This window comes from Lipotes vexillifer, unplaced genomic scaffold (genome assembly GCF_000442215.2).
Source record: "Lipotes vexillifer unplaced genomic scaffold, Lipotes_vexillifer_v1.1 scaffold135, whole genome shotgun sequence".
Classification (NCBI taxonomy): Eukaryota; Metazoa; Chordata; class Mammalia; order Artiodactyla; family Lipotidae; genus Lipotes; species Lipotes vexillifer.
In genome coordinates, this window is record NW_006774574.1 from 1,073,272 (window position 1) to 1,098,340 (window position 25,069).

Consider the following 25,069-nt stretch of genomic DNA (forward strand, 5'->3'; position numbering starts at 1 on the left):
TTTCCCTTATTGTATGACCCTGTTTGCTTAATATTTAAAAAGAGGAAGTTCTAAAAGAAATAACTCCAAAATAACAACCCATAGAGTTAGTAGGTGGTTGTGATTTTAAAATAAGACTTTTCCTTTTACACTCAGTGTGAAAAGAAAATTTCCCATATTCACTAGTCAAAAAATAGCTGCAAGATTCATCTGAGAGTCCAATACAGCACTTTTAACATTAGCACATGCACCTAATCCATCATAATTTTCTCTCGGCAGAGTAACTCAGTGTCATAAAATTAATACATCATCACTATGGTAGATGCTAACTGAGTTTTGTTTTAACATTTAGCTCTTTTCAAAATTAAAATTTTTTTATAAATAATTATTTAAGGGGCCTGGAGATTAAGAAAATGTTAAGCAAATGTTCCTTTTTAATGCATAATACACATACAAAAAAAACAATCCAAAGAATGTGATAACTGTATCAAAATAATATAATAACTCGACCATTAGACTACATAATTGACTTGTGTTTAACTGAAAATAAAACAAAACTGAAATACAACTTATATAACATTAAAGTATTTATATGTATATGCCCACAATCTTCTGGGAAATAAAACATTAGTAACTGAGAATTTCTCCATGTGAATTGAAAAAATATTCTGATAGAGAAGGAAAGGAAAAGAATGGATGAGCTGTAGTTACAATACACAAAACATATTCTGTAATAAGGAAGGATTTGTGTTTTCTTCCCTGGGTCTGGATTCTTACATTTCTTACACAGCTAGAATAAACTGGCAAGTATGGAAAACCCCCAAAAGCAGTTGTTGTTTTTAAGTAATGCCATGTAAAATATGGCTCTCTACTTAAACTTAGTTAAGTAACCTTCACTTGTTCTCCCAGACTCTACAGCTTACTCAGAGTACGTGGAAGCAATGATGACATCAAAATGTTTTCAATAAACAGAAGACATCACCAACAACTGAATATATTCCTGAATTTTTGGAGCTATTAGATCCATGGGTGGGTGCCATCTATCAAAATATTTGAGACAAGGGTCCACAGAAACACAGGTAACTTGGCCTTGGGTCACCCAGTTAATGTCAAGTATTAACTCAGTATTTCCTTGCACTTGCCAAATAATTCAAGTTCCTAAACACATAGATATGAAACTTGGCACAGTCCTCAAGGTCTCAATCCAGTAAACTGGCCTCAGTCTAAAAATGCCTTTTAATTACTGCAGAATACGCAAATACTACATGAAGATAAGATTTTAGATTGACCCAAAAAGTAAGGAACAGGGAAAAACAAATAAACCAGAGAAGAAAAAGAGAAGACTGGTGCTTAAAAGATGTATTTGCTCAGCTTTAGAGTTAAATAATCCTAGCTAGTCCTGCTTTTCTGAAATCCTGTTCAGGGTCTAGAAAAATTCCATTCTGCTTAACTCAAATGACATCAAACCATGGGACACAGATTAAATTTCTTAAAAATCTTAAAAGAATGGTAATGCTCTGTATCCTCAAAATCACTATTTGTGTGTTGCATACAATAATTTCAAAGCATTTTTCTCTTTTATATAGCTGTCGGTACAAGCCCCAGGAAGAGGTTACTGGAAGTGACAATTTAAAATTTTCAAAAACATATCTGTATATGTGCCAAGTAAGAATATTAATATAACTTCAGGTTTAAGGTATGTCATCAAAACAATAAGTGATTTGATCAAGTTATTGGGCATCTAGTCAATGAGAGATGTGAGAACAGAGTCCATAGGAAAGTTCCTACCATACTTATCATGCTTATTTTAGGTTTAGAAAAATCATCAAAGCATTTTTAGTCCAATGGCTTGAAATTACTAGGACTTCCATGCCTCTTCTCTTTTATAATCAAGATCCCGTGTTTTAAAGAAGTGAGCTGTTATTTTTTCTTGTTCACTTATATGGAACAAATAGCTACATAAAAGAAACCAAGGACCCAAAGAGAATAGTTGCCTTTTTTAAACTCTTAAGGTACTCTACACAATGTTTACAATTACATTTTAAAAGAATACTTCTTTTATGAATAAGGAAATTACTCAAAATCCATAAAGAGTTATTGCTAGTGAAAAGAATTAACATCTTAAATTAATGGCCACAATGATCCAATTGTAAAATTTGTCATCTGCATGGGTCAAAGAAAATAATAGCTGACTCAAAAGTGACTTAAGGATTCCCTTAAAGTGATACACCTTGGCAAAAGATGAATCAAGATTTGTTCTGTATACAAACGTAATTAAAATATATACTTCTACTTAGTTTAATTATTTTTAATTAAGATTTCTGCAAATATTTTAGAGCAACGTGCATCAGTTCATACTTTCTTTGTCATTCTTCTTTCTGGATAGATTTGGCTTAAAAAATTATAAAAATCAATGTTAATAATCACAATATAAGTAAATGAAACATCGAAAACAAACTTCTAAAGAACATACCAGGATTGTGGATACGATCCAAAAGCTTCACAGAGCGTGCACTAACAACTCCCCCGACATGCACAAGGAATCCAGGAGGAAACGCCGTCAAGGTAAAAAATGGAAATTCCTAGTAGAAAGAACGGGGGAACAAAACAACTGACCATGTGTAAAGTACAAAAAATGTGCTTGTTAAAAAGCTTGTCATAAGCAAATGAATTCTACCCCTTACAAAAGGCTACCAACTATGCATTACAGATGCTTTGTAATTAAAAGTTTTCTAGGATGCTAGAGTTCTAAATCCATTTTCCCACGTGTTATACAAAGTCCGAACACTCTTTAAATCAATTCTAAATGAGAAAAAAAAACGTTCTCAGCGTTCCAAATTAAGATATTTGAACAGGGGGCTTCCGTGGCGGCCCAGTGGGTGGGATTCCTCGCTCTCACTGCCGAGGGCCCGGGTTCAATCCCTCATCGGGGAACTAAGATCCCACAAGCCACACAGCGTGGCCCAAAAAAAAAAGGTATTTGAACACACTCTTCCTTCCTCGCAATCTCCCATTCTGATGCAAGGTGGCAATGAGACGGGAGGGCGGGGGCGGAATCTGCCTGCCCTGCTACCCTACATCTACTTCCCAGTGGGCGTAGACTCTCCCTCAACACACATACCCTATCCCGGGCTACCGGTAAAGACTCTGAAGGTCTGGGGCAGGAGATGGAAAAGAATGTGGGACTCAGGGAGGAGGAGACAGAGATGAGCAGATCAGGTTAAGAGCTACATAGAAGGGTGAAGAGAAGAGCCAATGTCAAGTTCAGGTGGGCAGAGAATCACTGTGTGAGATTATTTACTCTATCAACATGGGGGCAGCAGGAAAAAAATGTAAAAACAGAAATGCATATTAAGAAAGGGGAGAGGTATGCAGATGACAGTAAGGGGGGCAATAAAATTCTACAAGTTCTTTTAGGCTTTATTCTCCCCTTCTCTCTCAAGGATATCAAACTTGTCAATTTAGAGACAAAGAGAAGCATGCAAGAGAGAAATGGTAAAGCAGAGAAAGGAAATTCATTGAAACAACACCCAGAAAGAAAGGGGAGTTCCTGTGGTTGCCCAAATACAGAAGCCTCTCGCGTTGTACAAATTGGATGCAAGTAAGGGAAACTTAATATCCAACCTGTCTAGCTGCAAGATTAATGTAGCTCACTTAACCAGAAGTCACTTACCAGTGGCCTCAGCTATTCAGAACATAACTGAGAACTGGAAAATAAGCAAAACAGGGCCCTCAGCAGTCAGAAGAACTGTTACAGTTCCAAGTACTAAACTTCAGGTACTTCATTCATAAGAGATCCCCACAGACCATATTCATATGATGATATATGGTAATTATAAAGGTATAATGTTAGGAACATATTCTAAAATCTATTGGTATCTTTTTTTTCTGGACCCACAGCAGATTAAATGCAGCAAATAAAGGCTGGGAGATAAACAAGGAAAAAAAAAAAAAAAACACACAGCAAGATTACTGATTGTCTGCTTAAAGCATGGAGAATACGAACTGACCAAAGCATAATTCACACCTAATTCACGCACAGCAACTTGGAGCCATTTACCACAGAGGCAAACAGTCCTGCACACCTCAATAACCCATGAGATACAGTATCAAAAAATATGTGTGTGCATGTGTGTATACATATACACACATACATATTTAGAAATAAATTCATTCAAATTTAAAAGTAAGCTTTAACAAGGGAAAGTAGGCTATATAAAAAGGAGTAAAAAGAACAGTCAATGGAAGTGGACAGGTTTGGCCCAGCTGATAGGAAGAGGAAACGGAAGAGAAGGGAGACAACCGGAGGAGAATTTTACTTAAAAGTATTATAAAACGGTTAGTCAAGATAGCTCCTTACTTCCATCTAGATTTTTTAAAATATAAGTTTTAAATGAGAAATGTACAGGTAAGCTTATGTTACTGGAAACTTTAGTATTTTACCTAATAAGTTAGATCTTTAAGATTTTTCAATTTTAAGAATACGGAAGTTTTTAAATTTCCTCAAACTACTGTGGCCACGTACAAAAAAGCACTTTACACTTAATTTTGATAGTTAACATTTTAAATATTCTGGGTAAGAGACACTGAAAATGAAAATTTTGTAAAAGCTAAATGGAAAACAGTACTTCCACCAAAAATTGAGAAATAAATTAGGCAAATTCCACGCTGGAAACCATCTGCACATAAGATTTCAGATAAGTATGAAAAAAATGAACCTAAATGATTTCTCTATTCAGGATTCTTTGACTCTTCTCCCCAGATTTCAGAAGATGGGATAAAGGGACAGGAGGGAAAGCATCACTCTAGAGCCGGTCACAGCAGAAAATGTAGGGGAACGGCTGCCCAAAGAGGTGGAGACCCACCCTACCAACTTAAACTCGGTCCTAACTGTCCCCAGTTCATCCAGCACACTCCCTCAGTTTAACACACAAAATTTAACCCACAATTAAAATGACACCGTTCATCAACACAAACTAGCATCTTCAGACAATTCTCTCAGAAGAGCTACTGCCAGTATCTCAGCTGACTGTTAAATACCTATCCTCCCACTACCATCACCGGTGACTACTATGGAGCACTTACAGCGTGCCAGTCCTATGCACAGTAGCTTAAAACTATGCTTCACAATCTTTCCCACACCCTGAGACGGAGGTATCATCTCCGTGTTTCAGGTCAAAAACTGAGATGAAGAGGGCTTAGGTTCTCTCTGAACCACAGACTTTATCACCTGGCTTCTTGCCATTTCTGGTTAAAACACTGAGTTAAAGAATTGATTTTAATCTCTAGTCCATTACTATACCTGATGAATCTATAGGTTCTCTTTCACTGAAAAGAACAGCCTCCTTAAGATCAGCCCAAGCACACCCTTTCAATGTCCAGATGGGAATGCCAGGGACTACAGAAGACATTTTCTCTGGAAAGCCCTTATATTAAAAATATCCTGGACTTCCCTGGTAGCACAGTGGTTAAGAATCCACCTGCCAATGCAAGGGACACGGGTTTGAGCCCTGGTCTGGGAAGATCCCACATGCCACGGAGCAACTAAGCCCCTGTGCCACAACTACTGAGCCTGTGCTCTAGAGCCCACGAGCCACAACTACTGAGCCTGCGTGCCACAACTACTGAAGCCCGCACGCCTAGAGCCCGTGCTCTGCAACAAGAGAAGCCACGGCAATGAGAAGCCCACGCACCGCAACCAAGAGTAGCCCCTCAGTCTCTTCAATATGTGGTGCTGGGAAAACCGGATACCTACATGCAAAAGAAGGAAATTAGAACATTCTCTAACACCATACACAAAAATAAACTCAAAATGGATTAAAGACCTAAATGTAAGGCTGGATACTATACAACTCTTAGAGGAAAACATAGGCAGAATACTCTATGACATAAATCACAGCAAGACCTTTTTCGATCCACCTCCTTGAGAAATGGAAATAAAAACAAAAATAAACAAATGGCACCTAATGAAACTTAAAAGCTTTTGCAGAGCAAAGGAAACCATAAACAAAACGAAAAGACAGCCCTCAGAATGGGAGAAAATATTTGCAAATGAAGCAACCGACAAGGGATTAATCTCCAAAATATACAAACAGCTCATGCAGCTCAATATTAAAAAAACAAAAACAAAAACAAAAAAACCCAATGAAGAAATGGGTGGAAGATCTCAATAGACATTTCTCCAAAGAAGACATACAGATGGTTAAAAAGCACATGAAAAGATGCTCAACATCACTAGTTATTAGAGAAATACAAATCAAAACTATAATGAGGTGTCACCTCACACAGGTCAGAATGACCATCATCAAAAAATCTACAAACAATAAATGCTGGAGAGGGTGTGGGGAAAAGGGAACCCTCTTGCACTGTTGGTGGGAATGTAAACTGATACAGCCACCATGGAGAATAGTATGGTGGTTCCTTAAAAAACTAAATATAGAAGTACCATATGATCCAGCAATCCCACTCCTGGGCATATATCCAGAGAAAACCATAATTCGAAAAGCTACATGCATCTCAGTGGTAACTGCAGTGGTATTTACAATAGCCAAGACATGGAAGCGACCTAAACATCCACTGATAGAGGAATGGATAAAGAAGATGTGGTATATATATACAATGAAATATTACTCCACCATAGAAAAGAACAAAATAATGCCATTTGCAGCAACATGGATGGACCTAGAGATTGCCATACTGGGTGAAGTAAGTCAGACAGAGAAAGGCAAATATCATGATATTGCTTATACATGGAAACTAAAAAAAGGCTACAAATGAACTTATCTACAAAACCGAAAGAGAGTTACAGATGTATAAAATAAACTTATAGTTTACCGGGCAGTAAGGGAGGGGGGAGGTTTAAATTGGGAGATTGGGATTGACACATACACACTACTGTATATAAATTAGATAACTAATAAGGACCTACTGTATAGCACAGAGAACTCTGTGTAATGGCTTATATGGGAACTCATGTAATGGCTTATATGGGAAAAGAATCTAAGAGTGGATATAGGTATATGGATAACTGATTCACTTTGCTGTACAGCAGAAACTAATACAACATTATAAATCAATTATACCCCAATAAAAATTAAAACAAAAAAAAAGAGAGTAGCCCCTGTTCACTGCAACTAGAAAAAGCCCATATGCAGCAATGAAGACCCAACACAGCCATAAATAAATAAATAAATAAATAGATAAATAAATAAATAAATAAATAAATTAAAAAAAAAAAAATCTCGCCCTGTGGAGCCTAGATAAGACTTCATATGTTGATATTTTGACATAAGCCAAGTACATACAGCATAAATCATTTAATAGCATGTGCTCAAAAACAGGCTAGTTGAAATTTCTGAGACCAAAATGGATTTTTTTTAAGATTTAAATAGGATTTTTCTTAGAAGATATTTAAGCAATTTGTTTTGAAATCAGAGATTCTTTTTATTACCTCAAGACATCAGAGTAAACTTTCTAGATATAAAACTCCATGCCAGGTTCCTACTATGATTTATTATATAATTTTATCCCCACTTCTAAAAAGATAATTTGTCAAAAGACTTTGCTTTATATCTAAGTTTCCCAAAGTTAAAGAAAGTTTCTTTTAATGGAAGACTCCATGGTAAAATATATTTGGGAAAAACTAGGTTAAACTAAGTCAACTAGGTTTCTTTATTGAAGAAAAATATACATCCCGGAATCTAAAAAGTAACTTCATTTTTCTTACAAGTGAAAAAAAAATCATATTGAAAAAATAAATCGATTTGCTTTACAGCAAACAGTTCATAGGCAGAACCTAAATCTAAATAAATGTTTTATCTCTATTTCTCATCTCCCAATAATCTGATACCTGTTACCAAGATCTGGTCAACTTATTTTTTAATGCTTTTGTGAGAGAAAAAAAATAATAACGCTTTTATTTTTGAGAACTGTTACCTGAATAACTCATAAAATAAAAATGATGGACAAATAAAGCTTCTCTTTTCCATAAGAAAAAAAAGCCATATAATTTATTAAAGGTAGCAAGGGGTAGAAATGAGTATTTTAAAATGAATATATAAAATGATAAGTAGATCATGTGTTCAACTTGATCAAGTGTTCAACTTGGCAGAGTTAAGGCATATCTGTACACATACAGGGAGAATTCTTCATACTTCTGTACATATTCTTCCCATACTAATGGCAACCACAGGTAAATGCGAAAGCCAAACAAGATAATACTTTTTCTATTTATTACGTACACAGGGTAGAGAGGGAGGCTCACAAATTCAAGTAACTGCCACTGCAAGGTTCGGTAATGTAAATATATTGCCAACTGAGGCTTTATAAAGTTGTAAATGAAAACTGTAGTTCTCCACACCTTTGCTGTTAATGCCACGAGGATTATCTAGTAATGTATGCCCAATGTGTTAATGTGTCCAAAGTTTTAAGAATTTTTGAAAGCATATTTGAAAACATAAATATTATCCAAACTAAATCCAAAACAATTTTCATTGATTAGTATTTTTTTTCTTTTAAAGCTAGGTGCTCTTCAAACTTCTTAGTACAGAGAGTAAAGTCACGGGCTTAACATACAAGCAAAATCTCATTATGGCAAATGTCAAGGCAACTCAAGTTTTTCTGTTCCTGTGAATTCTAGAATGGTAATTAGATTACAGGAAATATTCCTAGTATACGGGACTCGAGAGAGTGTAAAACTGGGAGTAGGGAGGCGGTAAGAGCTCTCTGGACTAAAAACTGTAAGTGACTCACATACCTTTATCTGACCCTCTTCCCCATGTTGTTAGTCTATGTTTGGTTTCAGTGCACAGTCTGAATGTTTAGGTGGGCTACTTGATGGCCTGGTTGGTATGCCTGCCAGATGTGAGAGTAGACGAAAGGCAACTGCTGCCTGACAGAGCATAAGGCAAAGAACTAGGTATTGCTAAAGTCCCATCGCTCTGTTTGTTCAGCTCTGTTCTCTCCAGCCTCGTCTAAAAGGCAAACAGTGCGTACACAGATACTTTCAGCACCAGGAAAAAAAGTCTAAAAAAATTATTTATTGTACTGTTTATAATAATGGGATCTGAAAAACACTCTTCTCAAAAATCAACCTCTAGAAAAGAAATACCTTTGGTTTATAAAATACATCCTTTTACAGGCATTCACTATGTTTCATCTTTTTTTAATTTAATGCTAGTATAAAATCAAACATGTAAAGGAAAATTCTATAAACACTTATAACTTCCAAATCAGACCTAATGAAAGCTATGGAACTGTGCCTTAAAATAACTGACATGACATATAAAATTATGAACTGTATTAGTTAAGTAGAAAAAAAAATGAGCTTCATAGTGCTATTAAATTAAAAAAAAAAATTTTGCATTATGAAAAGAAAAAAAGCTGGCAACATTTGTTAACAGCTTAAATAAAATTTAAATGATCAAGATTAAAACTACAAAAGCTACCGATACATGAAATAGGTTCTCACACAGGTTCAGAAACATACCCGCCTCCTACAGAACCTATGAGGTGATCCTCCCTTAGCAATGAAGTTTATACCAAAAAATAAAAAATAAAAAGAGAAAATCATCCCAAAACTTTAACTATTCATTGTTCCATACAACATATTTAATAAAACAAATTTATAGTAATTAAAAGTGATGTATTCACATACTGAACAACCACATTATCTATGTTAATCTGTAGAAATATGGAATCTGCATTTCTTAACCCCAAGTACATTGGCCAGTGATAAAAATCATCTCAGAAAATAAATATATTAATATACTAAAGAATTATTTTTAATATAACATCAATAAAATTTTTTCTAGAAAATTATCTATTTTCTTTTACATATAATAACTTTAATGTAAAATCAGAAATGATTTCATCATTCAATGGATATTTCCAAATAGATTATGTCTAATATAATATTGGAAGACAAAACAAAAATATTTATAGAATTATTCCAAATTAAAAGTAATTATTCATAAATGAATTACTCTGATACCTTAAATATATTTTGGATTGAAATTACAGCATTATAGATACATGACCAAAACTAGTTTCTAAAAATAAGTTTATAAAATAAACTTATTATAAAATTATAAAAATAAGTTATAAGTACATGCAAGCATGATAATAAAATCATTAACAGTGTAAGAATAAAGAATGTTGAGTGACTCTTACCCTCTGCTCCAATGCTGACTGAGTCTGTTGTCTTAAAAGAGCTTTAAAGGGCCCCCCTTCTTTTCCAGCACTACCACTTCCCATTCCTACAGAACATCAGTACATAAATAACAACAAAAAACAACTAGAGAAACAGACAGTTTAATTGCATTCATCTTCATAAATATCATGAGTCAAAATCTGTTAAAAACAATCCAAACATTTAAAGTATTTGTGATGGCAACTAAGCACATATTTTACTTTTTTTATTCACAAAGTTTTCTTTAGAAGCAAGATGCCAAAGTCCTACTGATCACAGCAAGCTTAGGACTTAATTTGTTCTAAAAATCATTTATAAAATTATATTAAGGTGATAAATTTTTATATAATGTTCAATTTTAAAAGTTGAATCTTCTAATAAAAAATAATCAATATAATACCAATTATTTATACCATGCTAACAATTTAAGAGTACTAAAAGAAATAAGAGAAAATTAAATGTTTGTTTAAAAGTAAATATATAGAGAGAAAAAGTACTAATTGGGCTTATTTAAAATATTCTAAAATTCTCTAAAGAGCATGAATAATTTCAGGCAATTCTGAAATATAGTCACATCTATTTTCTGATAATTTCCCATTCCTAAACATAACATTCATGACAAAACAGTATTAGTAGTCATATCATAGTTTTCAACACTCATTTGCAAAAATTAACATAAAGTTTTTTTTAAAAACCAGAGGCATATAATAGACACCTCACAAATGTACACAGTCATGGATGAAAGAATTACATTTCCCAAGCTCTTAGATGTATTTTTTTAAAGGCTTAATTTTAAATTTCTTTCCTAGAAAGCAGGGGACAGGTGAGAAGCCAGTACTCTACAAACTAGACTTTATAGTTTAGTCCCACCTTTTAAAACTGAAGATACATGCAGGCAGATTTACTACGATGACTGAAAAAAGGAACTAATTTACATTTTTAGCTGTTCTTGGATAAGGAAACAAAAGTTAGCATGTGTATAGTCCCATTCTGTTCTTTAAAAATAAAAAATGTATTTTTCTTGTAGTAACCTAAATGTAATTTTTAGAGACTATACAATACTAAACACAGAAATGAAACTAAGATTTTTATATGAAGCATATTGAAAGCCATAAAATAAAACGTAATTTTGTAGAGATAAATGAAATATCAGAAAATAGAGCAGAATAACTTGAAAATTAATGCAATGGACAGAAAAAAATGGATAATGAAAGAATATCACCAAAATGAGACTTAAACTGATTCAAACAGAATAATTTACTAATGTAACCATATGGTTTAGCAACATGATGGTATAGGTCCAACATGAATGGAGTTGGTGTGAAGGGAAAGAAGGTAAAGCATCTAAAACAGAAACTCTGGTAATGAGAATCTAAAAATTATTGGAAATATGCAGATCTACGTGTTCTTAGACATATAATTTTTTAATACATAAAATTCTTTTAGCAGAATATTCATAATTATCCATCAAGTAATCCTCAATCATGTCCTCATAATAATTCTAACCATTAAACTCTGTCTGCCAATAAGAAAAATAAGAGTACATCCTGTGTAAAATACCCTATACTTCTTTATGGTATGAAATAATTAATTTTTTTCAAAGATGATTTAAAATAAAGGGATTAAAAAGCTGACATAATATGATCCTACCAGAAGCAGCCAGGAACAGCTCTTCACTGAAAGAAACACTTTTCCTCAGAACTGGGCTGACAAGGCTAGAAGGATGAGGGGGAAGGCTAGATTCCGAGAGGAGAAGACAGGACTTTTTAAGATGAAGGGAACCACGAGAGAGAGAGGGGGAGCTGGGACACAGGTAAATCCTAGCCCCCTGTGGGTAAGGTGCTGTGGAGGAAAGTAGCAGAGAAAAGTTGCAGATTCAGAAGATGACCAGAAAATGCAGGATAAGGAAAGCAATGATGAAGCAAAACATAACAGTAGAAATGAACTGTAAAATGCATACACAAATCAAGTAAGCATATGAAGTCATCAGCAAGATGATCTATTCAACATAATATAAATAAAAGGCAGAGTCTAAAATTCAACAAAACCTTTACAAACTCTGCACTCATTAAAATTTTTTAAATCACTAACATAGGACTTTATGCCATTCTAATTACTTTTAGCTGACTTTCCTGCCATTTTTTGCTTAAGACTGTAAAGCTAAAATGTACCACATTTTTTAAAGCCAGAAATTTCTTGTCTCAAATATAAAAACTTATTCAAAGTGGTAAAAGTACAGTTCTCCAAATGTTATTAACTAAAACATACCACTTATGAGTATTTTAATTGAATACCCATTCAAAAAAAATCAACACTTGCTACCACATTAAGCAGATAGTCGCCATTAAGTTTAAATAAATAAAATATTAACTTCTTTCTGTCCATCTTTGAGACGTACATTAATGATTTTCTTTTTCCTCTAAAATTTTAAATATGCAAATCCTACCATAGTACTGTTTATATTTACAAAGATTTGAGTACCTAAGAGCCAAAGAAATACCCTCTGAATCACAAAAAACATACATGGCAAAAAGCCTGACCAAAAAAAGTAAAAACTGGCTTGAGCCAGGAGTCACATCAATATCCTAACACTAGAATTCTAAAATTCCACTCCTACTAGTTGAATACTTGAAAAAAAATGAAAATAAAACCTTGTAAAATGTCAAAAATTAGACTCTACAAAAATATTTAAATCAATATGAAATTTTTTAAAAACCCATCTGAAGACCCATCTGAAGGTGGGTGATAGCTTTAACTACAAACAGAAAAACAACTTTCTCAGTCTAAGTTTTATTAACTTTATTCTCTTTTTGGCTCTCCAATTTACCTATAATAAATCAATCATAAACAACTAATCTATCATGAAATACATGCTGAACTACAGCTCTAGGAATTTTAGAACATTCATAATTTTGCCACTTTAAATCTCTATGAGAAATGGGAATGCTCCTCAGGAGTATTCGAGGATTTTTGGGGGACCCATGATAAGGCCAAACAACTAAAATTGTTAATATCCTATAAATATGCGATTGAGGCATTGAATAGTTATAGGAAAACAAAATGATTAATTTAGCGACAGCTTATAAATATAGAAATACATGAGAATAATACCTCTTTTGTAAGTTAATTTTTAAAAACTAAAAATTTGGAGCTAGAAAATAAAATGCAAAAAAGTTTTCATTGATAGTACAATTGATTGCCTACTAGAAAGCTAAGGGAAGAGAAGTCTCGTTCAGTTAATTTATTACTTGACAATCCTCTTTAGACTTGGCTTTTCTGGTGAATGAAAAAAAAGAAACAGAAAGACCAAGGAAATACTTTCAAAAATGTGTCTGTAGTATGGCAAAAAAAAGGAAGGTAAGAAATACTGAAAAGTGACCTGGAATACACAAATAAACCACCAGTGGACAAAGCCTCAAAAATATTTTTAAGAAAACTTACTCTTCAAATGCTATCCTAGGTCTTTATTGTTTTCATTGTTATGAATTTCAAGGCCAGAACCTCAGTCTTTATTTAAAAACAAAACAAAAAAACCCACTTCACTATAATTTCAATGGTTCAGTTTTTATGACACAAATATGGTGAAGATGCCATATACCAAAGCACCCGTTACTATCAAATATAACATTTTTTTAAGTTGTTATTTATAATTATACATGTAAAAATAAAGCAATTATTTTCAAAGAATTAGGTGTTAATAATTATCTTCTTTACATTTTGTGACTACATTTATAAAAATAGATATTATGTCTATAGGATTTTTAAAAATGCCCTTTCTTAACTTTGGAAGTGGTGCTGGTTCTTTTCATTGTTTTCATAAAATCTGGGGTCATTTTCTAAATCTCTTGTCAAACACAAAAATAAAGTTATTAAAGATGATAAATTAAAAATAATGCAAATAAACTAGGCAAAATGTTTTCATCAATCTGGCAAGAAAACTCCCAGACAAAAATGCTATTTGCAAAAATTGCAAACTATTAACTTTTAAATGTTTTATTTATTTTTTATTTTTCTTAAGAATAATAATTCAATGATTTAAATAAGCTAATTCTATTTTAAGGAGTAAGAAACTAATTTGATTTTTTAATCAGTTTTTATCATAAAACATATTCACAAAAACTCATAGAGATTAACAAAATACAAATAGGAGAGGGAAAAATTATAAATTTCATACCCTGGCAAATATGCAAGAATAAGTAAAGCAAAAATGCTATTTTCTAACCTAGAATAAGACTAGCAAAACCAAATATTTTAAATAATAAGCTAATAAATAGATATATGTACTCCAAATAACCATGTTAGTTGTAAGATTTTTTTCTTAATAAAATCTTAGAATTCAATTCCAAAATAGAAACAATGAATTCAAAAATGCTTATACTGCATGAAGAATTGGATTGCAGACTACTAATGTTACTTTCTATCCAAATGCTTTACGATGTTATTCCTCTTAATTTGAGCATGAAACGGAAAATGACTACATGCAAAAATAAATCCTGGCCTTCTTATCTACGCTATGATTAAATCAACAAAGTGTCACTCTATGAACAAGATAACTTCTGAACTACACAAAATTTTCACATTTTAATTGTAGTAACTGAAAATGATCAGTATTCACATTATCTTTTAACTTAAATACCAAAAACAGGAAGAAAGGCTTGGATGGAAAGCTAATAAGGAACATAAACAAATTTGGGAAAAAAAGAAAAAAGAGAAAAAGTGAGTGGAAGTGCCTTACCAGTTTTGGGTGTCAAACTCAAATCTGTATCAGAAGAAGAGGACTGTCGACTGTAGGACTTGGAAGGTGAAAAGGAATAAGTTTGGTTTTTCAGAGGGGTTGAGGGTCCTGATGAGTGAGTATTGGGATTGGGATCTTCATTGAAGGGAATCCTGCCAGAAGAAGGTGGAGAAATATTAAGTAATCATGTGCCAAAGGACTTGACGGAGGCAGCATGATCTAAACACCAGGAAAGTACTGGGGCAGGGCCAGCAGTCATTTCTTAAGTGTGGAGCTGGGTATGAGGCCAAAGACATCCAATTGCTGTTTAACCATTCATCATTCTCCAGATAAGTAATTATCTGCCTTGAAACAGTTAATAAGCCAAGTAAAAAAGCAAAACAGCATGAAATGGCAGACTAAGGGGGTAAAAAAACATTAAAAGAAGAAATAAACAAAAAGAATAAATACATGAATAAAAATATTTTCAAACAAACAATGCTTTTTTAAGTTATGAAAGAAAAATGATGACTGAAAATGGTGTGTGTAAATATTCACAATATTTTTTATATTTGCACACACAGATATCTTGAAAAGAAAAACATGTTTCCTTATCCTATAGCATCAAGAGTGCCACAGCTAAAAACACAGCAGAGTGGAAAATGAATATAGGCTACACAGAAACATTGCATTTTATGCAGAAGAGTCGCTTACCTGTTTTCCAACAGCTCTCTTCCACAGAATGAAACAGACCCTACTGTAACAAGTTTTGTATATAAAGAAAATAAGCAAATCAGAAGCTTTGGCAGCTATTTCACTTAGAGTCCAATCATCAATTTTATTTCTAACCAAATGCAGAAATAATGGCAAAAATACATACTGGAGGATTCTCCTAAAAACTCACAGTATACATATACAGGCTAGGGTTCTTAGAGGATCTATGGAAGAGACTTTGGAAGCTGGAAGAACACTTTCACTTCCATGTAGTTAGAGCCTCTGCGGCGGCTAAATACAGGATTTCTTCAGTGCCACTGGACTATGAGTGAGAAAAGGAGGAAGCAAAGACTTGTAGTACCTGCCTACGCTACCTGCCTGCCTGCCCTCTGCAGCCACTCTGCCCGTGGCCTGCTTCCCCAGCTCTGGAGTCTGAGCAGTCTCGTACCAGTATAGATGAGAGTGGGAACAGACACAGAGAAGTTCTGAGTAAGTCGTGAGCCAGTAGCAGTGTGAATTGGGCTGTTGTGAGTCGAGCGGCATCCATGGCTTGGAGGATGAACCAGCGGAGACCTGAGGGAATTTGTGGTCAAAGTGGAAGAAAAGAAAACAATACATACAAGAGATAGCAAAGTTATGTTAAAATAATTTCAAAGGAGCTTTTAGTTAGGGGAGAGGAATTATTTTTTAATCCCTAGCATGCACAAAACAAGTTGAGATAAAAAAGAAGAGCTTAATATTAATTTGTTAAGAAATAGTTACAAAGAATCAGATTAATAAATTAGGAATAAGAATAAGAAAAATAGCAAGCAGAACTGCCAGTGGAATTAAATAAGAAGAAGATTAAAATTTGGATTTTCAGTTACTTTAAAATGTTTGCTATTATTTTGATCACCACAGAGCTTACTAAACAATATTTCAGGAAGAAAACACACATAAAAATGAAAAGCTAAATATGATGTTCTTAAACTACTTTGAAACTTAGATATGAATAACTGCTGATATAATTATATTTTTCTACAAAGGAAGTTTAACTAACAGAACTGTTTCTGTCTAGCATATCAAGACAAGAGTTATATAAGAAAATGAAAAATGACAGCATAAAGAGAAATGAGTGAACTGAATTAATATAAGTAGATCCAATTATTCCATATTTCAGCACCCCAAGTACATAGCTTAAAACCAGGTTACACGGTGGACAAGACAAAGCAAAGGGACACCACTTAAAAAAAAAAAAAAACATTAATTAAGCAATATAATGATTTTTGTGTAGCTTTCAAACAGAATAGATTATTAAATTTAAACAGAATTTAGTTAAACTACATTCTAAATTGAAATTGTGTAAGATATCAATTAATATCCTGCAATAGATCACATCTATGCACATGTAAAGGATACTTAGACCAGATACACAGATACACACATCTATGGCACTTAAATTTTCACAAAGAAATTTAGCTGAAAGAGCATAGTTATAGTGGATGGGAAAAAAAAGGTATATTATATAATTAAGAATCCTAGACTTCATATTAGCAACTATTTCATTGTGCAATGCCTTCCCTTATGCACAATGAGGGGAAATGAATTAAGTCACTACACTCTGAAAAACTACCATACTCCCATTTTTTAGAATTCAAATTAAAAGTAATCGAGAGCCCAACTTTTCCTGGCCTTTTTCCTTTTCCGCTGCCCAGTGAACATTCCCAATAATCACAATTTATCAAGACCCAAACATGAGTTTTCGTTAACTGGCAATAATGGTCTTTTAAAGACCATCTACTTTCTGAAAATATCACTGCTTTTACTATGCGACAAATGTTTCTGCTGTTGTTGCTAATTTAATTTTTTTAAGTATTTAACTGGTAAAAATCAAACATCTCATTGGTGACCAATTTCTACACAAGCAACTGGGTGAGGTTTTATTTTTGTTTTTTTCTTTCTCTGTTGAAGTAAGTGGCTAATGGAGTGAAAAAGTCTAAGAATCGGTGCCGTACAGAGGAGAAACTATGACTAATGTCTCCTAGAAAGTACTTTTTTTTTTTAAAGTAGAGAATCAATAAGCCATATTTAAATGCACTTTCTACCATCAAGGTAGTTCAGCCAGGAAACACCAAAGAGCTTTATACTCCATAATACACTAAATATCTAAAAGGAAAACACAAACTGATGGAGCAGAACACACCATTAATAAAAGTAAAATAAAATGATCATTAAATGTTCAAATTATGACATCAAATTAAAATCCAAGTATAATGGAGAGAGCATCACCATAATGTATTCTTTGAGTCCTAATTCTTAATCTCCTTGCATGAAAGGTTGCCTTACAAGAATACCCTAGTGGTATTTCTAACATTAAATCTATTCAGGCAGGAACATAATCCAAACTACCTTATCAAATCCCTGTCTAGAATCAACAATGTTAAAATTAAAAAACAAAATAATTATAATCAGGTGACTCATAAAACAATTTTAAACTAGTGCCCAAATTGATTAAGTAACAAAAATACAAAGAAGCTGGTTGAAATAAAGCAGCCTGAGGTTTTTGTTTTTTTAAATAACATGACTCATGCAGTAATATGTCATTAGAAAATCTTAATGAAGCCACTTAAATTCTTCATGGTGTGAATAGCTGACAATTTAAGGCAAATGGCTACAACAAAATTAGAAAAAGAAAACTTAGACAAGCTCAGATTTACATTAATGGAGCTCTTCCTGAATGAAGGCGAAATGTATTCCCCTACCATCCATATATCACTTTAAGGCACCAACAGGTACTGCAGTTTTCTTTCCACTAAGTAATTCAGTGAAAAGAGGAAAACTTCAGACATCACAATTGCAAAGGCCAGGCCCATTCAGGCAGTTACAGATAAAGCTGGAGGGTGGCAGAAGGAAGAGGGACCCAGCTCTTTACTTAAATTTGCTACAGAAAGAGAAAAAAACCTAAATTCCTCAAAAAGTTATACCTGCAATCTGACTTTACCTGTAGCAGAAGGCAGTTCATATCTTTTTTAAGACAGATTTTAAATGGAAGATAAAGCAAATTCACTCAATAAATCATTTAAAACAATTATTTCACTTATCAATGTATTTCCAAATAAAATTAGGCAATATATGTAATATTGTGCTCCCTCTTGTGACTAAAATTTAACCCAAATAATTAAAGGCCAGCAGAAAGGAACAATTAAACAAAAAGAAAAAGCTGAGATAAAGAATCTCAGTTTTACATAGACTGTTTGAAAAAAAAAATTGTGATTGCTTTCTAGGCAACCTCTCTTGACTACTGCTGAACTGGGAAACATTTTGGGTTTTCTGACTACAGAACTCTGACCTCCTGATGACAAAAGACAGAAGTCAGCACACCATATACAGTACAGGCCAAATCCATCCTGCCATCTGTTTCAAAAATAATTAAGTTTTATTGGAACAAAGACACACTCATTTATTTGCATACTATTGACAGCTGCTTTCATGCAACATCTGCAGAGTTGAGTCCTTGCTATTTCCATTCCGGTAATTTACCAAAAAAGTTTGTTGACCCTTGATCTAGAAGAATCTCTAGAGCAATGGTTCTCAATGGAAGTACCATTGGCATTTAGTATGGAACAAGTCTTTGTTGTACAGAGCTGTCCCTAGCTGTGCGGGACAGTCAGCATTTCTGGTCCCCAATAGAATCATCCCCCTCACCCCAAGCATTACGACAGAAAATTTTCATTTCAAGCATTCTTTGTTGATTGCACCACCAACACCATGTTGAGAATCTCTGCCTTAGGCACAAAGGATGACACATTAGCCAAATGGAGACAACAGAAGTGTTCTGTTTGATCACAAATACTTTTTTTAAAAAATGTAAGAGTTTAATAAATTCCTTTAGATCAAGACTGGCAAACTCCTTTTTTTTTTTTTTTTTTTTGGTAAACAAACATAAAAACTATATGGCCAGTTCCTGAAATATTAACTACCTGGCCTTTTACAGAAAAAGTCTGCCAACACCTGCTTTATGCAGCCCCCAGTATTCTCCATTATACCCAATTATTTTATTTATATAAACTGCTTGGCCTCTGTAGACACTGGAGTTTGAGACCCCTGCACAGGTCAATCTTTCCTGCTTTCTATACTATGTTGCTAATAATAGGTATAATTGGATTATCAGATATAGGGTATTAAGCATTCCCCAGACAACAAGTTCTTCAGAATGCATAAGCATTCATTTTGTGCTTTAGATATACAGTGTCTAAAGATGTGGAACAAGTTTAATTTTACATTACTTAATTTGAATTTCATGACAGTATAAATAAAATATTAGGAATATCTAAATAGTTTTAAGCTTCAAATTTTGATAGTCATCTCTGATAAGAAAACTGCTGCAGGAAAAAATGTATGTTGAACAACTCTACTAAAATGTTTCAAATCAGGGCTTCCCTGGTGGCGCAGTGGTTGAGAGTCCGCCTGCCGATGCAGGGGACACGGGTTCATGCCCTGGTCTGGGAAGATCCCACATGCCACGGAGCGGCTGGGCCCGTGAGCCATGGCCGCTGAGCCTGCACTTCCGGAGCCTGTGCTCCGCTGCGGGAGAGGCCACAACAGTGAGAGGCCCGCGTACCACAAAAAAAAAAAAAAAAAAAAAAAAAAAAAAAGAATTTTTCAAATCAAATGAAAATATGTAGACAAAAGATAAAAAGCTCCATAAGAACAATTCATTGATTCATACTTACTCCTTCATTTCTTTGGACGGGGAATTACATGCAGGAAGGAATGCTGCTGGGCTACTTAATTTATCCAGTGTACACGCTGTTCCTATGGCTCGTACCACTAACCCAGATTCGCCTTCCAGATCAAAGCACTGTAAGTACCCGACAACTGCATTTCCTCTCATTTCAAGTACTTTCAAGCCAATCTTTCTCTGCAGTTCACCTACGAAAAAAGGAAGAAAACACAGTCAGCCTCTTATCTGCATGTTGCATAATACAAAGCTGGACATGGTGGTAATAGGAAAGAGTCCAGAAAATCATAGATTATTTAATATATTAAGTGTAACATTATGTTAAATATAAATATAACATTTGTATGTATTTATAAATATTAAATATAATTAACATGTTAATATAAGTATATTTCTATTTTCTGTTTAAATACATAAATTTATCATAAATATAACATTTGTACTTTTTAAATATAAATATAACATTTATTATCTGATATATGTGTGAGAGTGTGTGTGTGTGTGTATGTATGCGCGAGTGAATATATACACTCACGCATACGTACATAATAAATACAAACTTTAGATGGAAATAAGTTCTTCAAAGGAAAATAAAGAAAAGTAATGGGGTAAGAGTGGCAGGGGAGTAGGGGTAAAAGAAGGTGCAAGTTGTCAGAGGACTATGAAAAGGCAACATTTAAACCAAACACCTTAGAGAGATTACCTAAGGGGAGGGGGAAAAGAAGGGGCAAGTTGTCAGAGGACTATGAAAAGGCAACATTTAAACCAAACACCTTAGAGAGATTACCTAAGCTCTGACTACAAATAAACACTCCAAGGAGGAAAACTAGAACTCAGTTTCCTACCTCCTTGTTCAGGGCATTTTCTACCATGCCACCTCACAAGCACAATTTCCTTTTACTACCTAGTTAAGAAGTAACTATAAACTTCTGATTCAGATTTCGTCTTGTTATAAGATGGCAATGCACATGTGTTCAGGAGGACGGGGCCAGGGACAGGGAATCAGTCAGTTAACAATTCATAGTCTTCATTGTAAAGTTTTAGTAGCATGTCAAAAGGAAGTGAAGAATTTTGGAGGATTAAGTCAATCAGCCATGAAGTTTTTTTTTTTTATTTTTTTAAATACCTGACATTAAAGAAATGAGTCTCTGTCTGGCCTCATTTGATGCCCTTGGTGTGCGAATTCGATCAATCCATTGATATTCTGGGTCTTCGTTGACCACAAGTTCTTCCACAAATCCATGAATTATTACAGCTCTATAGCACTTTGGAATAGATGTCGCTGTTAAAAAAATTATCTATTATGCTTCTCTTTATCACAAGGCTAAATTTAACGTTTTAAAAATGTACAACTAAGTTCTTACCTTTTGGATACATAGTACAAGAACATCTTTTACTGTGATAACCTCAATGCAATCATACTACTACTTTCAATCAAACAGTCTTCTAAGTTCCATTTTATTCTTAGAAATAATCATTTTCCTTCATGAGGCCTCTCGCCTTTCTCAAGTAAGCATAGTATATATAAACTGTATTTTTATAATTTAGAAAACAGCTACAGACCATCTTAAATAGCATTCAATACGAAGTGTAAAAAAGTCAAAATTAAAGTGAGCTAGCTGATATTATATAAAAAAATCAGAAAGCAGATAATGAATACCAAAACACTCTAATTATTGGAAGCCCTTTGAAAAAGTTCTGCACACCACATATTGCAGCCTTAAAAACCAAACCATTACCTTTCTGACATAATCTGAGAAGTCATACAGGCCTGTAGTTTCTAATAATCCATGGTTATAAGGCCAATTGGTTCAGTAGTCACTATACTACTTAACAGACTCATTCAATACATAGAACAACAAACGTCACTGGATTTATTAAAAAGGGGAGAATGTGAGAACATCTATACCAAACTATATTCATGCCTTGAAACTAACTCAACTACATAGGAGTTTTCAACCCTATTAGTCCAGGCTGGCTATGAATTGCCCAGATCTGTTTAATTGTGACCGATACTTCATGGCATCTGCAGGGCTCCATACCTATAGATGCTTATGTCACTGTGGATAGTACCACAGTGCCGCCTCTAGTGCTCCACTCCTATCTTTCAGCATCCTATACCAGCATAAAATGCCACTGGCTTTTTCTTTTTTTGACAGTTATTCAAAGCTTAATTATAGTCAGATCTTTTACACATTTGACAAAAAAAGTAATTTGTTCTAACTTTCGAAAGAAATGTAACAGGCAATAAAATAATAACCTTTATAAAGTAAGACAAATACGTGAAAATTATTTTAACCTTTTGTTGACCTACTGGTACAAGAGTAAAACTACATTAGATGATTAGCTTGCAATCTTCTCTATAAATATGCTTTTTAAATAATTCTGCTTTTTAAAGCCATTTGAGACTTCTGCAAGATATACATGTCCATCCACCACAAATGGCTCCATATCTGTATGGCCTGGTTTTGAAGAGCCCATTGGAATTAAGTCTGAATATGCCACACGTGTAGCCTCATCAAATTTGTTTCCCAAATGTAGACATTAATGGGATTTGTTTTCATTGGCTGAGAAAGTGTGACAAGTCCTCTCCCCCTATGTTGTCGCTAACCTCTGACAACCCGCTGACATCAAAGTAGCATAGGCTACTGTTCAGATACAGTGTATCATCTGTTTCATATCACAATGTTTTATATTATGCAGACACATACCTAGTTTAAGAATGCAATGATTTTCTTTCAACATGTGGCCTAAACGAATTGTGGACTCTTTCTGTGTAGGTCCTTTCGGGTTTATTCTCTTAATTGTTGGGTTTTGAGTTAGGACTGTAGCAAATGCACAGTTCACCTACAAATGCACATTTTCCATTCCCATATCTAATTTCTCTAAGGATGAATTAAATTGTTGCATTGCAGGAAAAAACATTCCACCTTTATTTTCAATCTTGATTCCAGTCATTCTTAAGTATTTCAGAGCTGTAATCTTATGTAGTGCTTTAACAATTAATTCTCCACCTCAGACTCATATCACTAAACATAAGGTTTATGTAAATACTGTCTCATTAATATATGGATTCTTCTTTAAAAATTCTGAAAAAGATCCAAAAATCTTCACCTGTTACCCTTTCTACTGGAGTTACGTGACTGTAACCAGCAACGATTAATGTGATTCCTTCTAATCACACTCTTGTGGGCAGAGGCTGGCACAGAGACTAGAGAAGGGGGGGATGTGGGGAACAGCCAGAGGCAGCCTCCCTGTGGGCCACAGTGTCACTGTCATGATGACCGCATGCACACACATGCCCCACTGGATTTTTCTAAAAAAACTTTCTATGAACTTGTGAAAAATTAGATATCATTTACTTTAAAATCAGATAAACAGTTCCCAGAGCTACAGTAATTACTTCTGAAAAATTCACAATTTTCTCTTTGGCATTAAGACCAAGATATAATAGGTTTTCCATTAGACTTCTGAAACATTAATTTGATTTCTCATATTTAACAATTATTAAATTTCCTGTCAAATGAGTAATAAAATATATTTACTTACTGCAAAAGAATTTGACTCCACATGATGACTGCCTAAATCGATTTAAATCATTGAAGAGGTCTACTTTGACAACTACATTGATTTCCCCACGGATACCTATAATTTCAAAAGGAACAACAAGTTTCTACCTTAAGAAAATAAAGTATAATTAAATAATCAGGCAAATAATGATTTAAAAATAACGTATCAATCATAACAGCAATGCTAACTTTGTTTCCTAATTATTTTCATTCTATAGATGCTCTAATTTATTTAAGTAAATCCTGTTCTCCAATTTATTTTACCATGTTAAACATCAATAAATAATATAGAATATGAATAATGTCACAATACACATAAATCTCATCAAACATCTTATCTTATTATAATAAACTACTATCAATGGAATTGCCAGGTCAAAAACGTAAAATAGACAGAAAAATGCAAGACTGTAGGCAGAAGCATCTGCCAGTCCTTATGCCCATAATGGTCCATCTGCCATTTTAAAGAGATGACATATTTTTAGGCTAGTGGTTCTCAGACTTCTTGATTGCAGGACCCCTCTACAATGTCAAAAATTATTGAAGATCTCAAAGAATCTTTGTCTATGTGGGTCAAAACCTTCAATATTTACCATATTATAAATTTAAATTGAGAATTTAGACAAATATTTACTTATTACTTCATTTAAAGTAGCAGTAAATCGATTTATGTCAAAATAAACACTTTTATAAAAATAACTATTTTGAAAAACAAAAAAATTTTAGTGATAAGAGTGGCATTACATTACATTACATTTTTGCCAATCTCTATAGTGTGTAGCTTAATGAAATAGTTAGATTCTAATTTCTGCTCTACATTCAATGTGTGGTAACATCATACATCATAAAACCTCTGAAAACTCCATTGTACAACTTGTAAGAAAGTGAGACTAAAAATGGCAAATGTCATATAAGCATTATCCTGAAAACAGTTCTCATCTCACTTCACAGAGCCTGTGAAAGTATCTCATGGACCCACAGATGTCCCCAGACCATACTTTGAGAACTTTGCTTTAGGCAACAAAAAGCCTTTGAAGAATTTTTTTTCCTTTCAAGAATTTTTAAGCAGAAAAGTTTCAAGATTATTCATTTTAAAATGTGTTTTAGAAACAGAGTAGCAATATTAGATGATTTTCAAATGAAACATTTGCTTACTATATTGTACAAATTTAGCAGGCATTATT

At 33.7% G+C, this 25,069-nt stretch overlaps 1 protein-coding gene across 5 annotated transcripts in view; it reads right to left on the reverse strand.

Moving 5' to 3' along the window:
* Positions 1–25,069, reverse strand: part of C2CD5 (C2 calcium dependent domain containing 5) — an 82,854-nt gene that overhangs the window by 45,653 nt on the left and 12,132 nt on the right. For 2 of the 5 annotated variants that reach the window (XM_007449376.1, XM_007449379.1), the window contains 6 exons: positions 23,866–23,961; positions 21,443–21,598; positions 20,309–20,507; positions 14,904–15,055; positions 10,150–10,235; positions 2,453–2,561 (listed from right to left, as the gene is read on the reverse strand). In XM_007449376.1, the coding sequence (XP_007449438.1) occupies positions 2,453–2,561; positions 10,150–10,235; positions 14,904–15,055; positions 20,309–20,507; positions 21,443–21,598; positions 23,866–23,961 (798 nt within the window). Of the gene's footprint in view, positions 1–2,452; positions 2,562–9,466; positions 9,500–10,149; positions 10,236–14,903; positions 15,056–16,044; positions 16,170–20,308; positions 20,508–21,442; positions 21,599–23,865; positions 23,962–25,069 lie in introns of all 5 variants that reach the window. The other 3 variants (XM_007449377.1, XM_007449378.1, XM_007449375.1) reach the window with 2 other exon arrangements.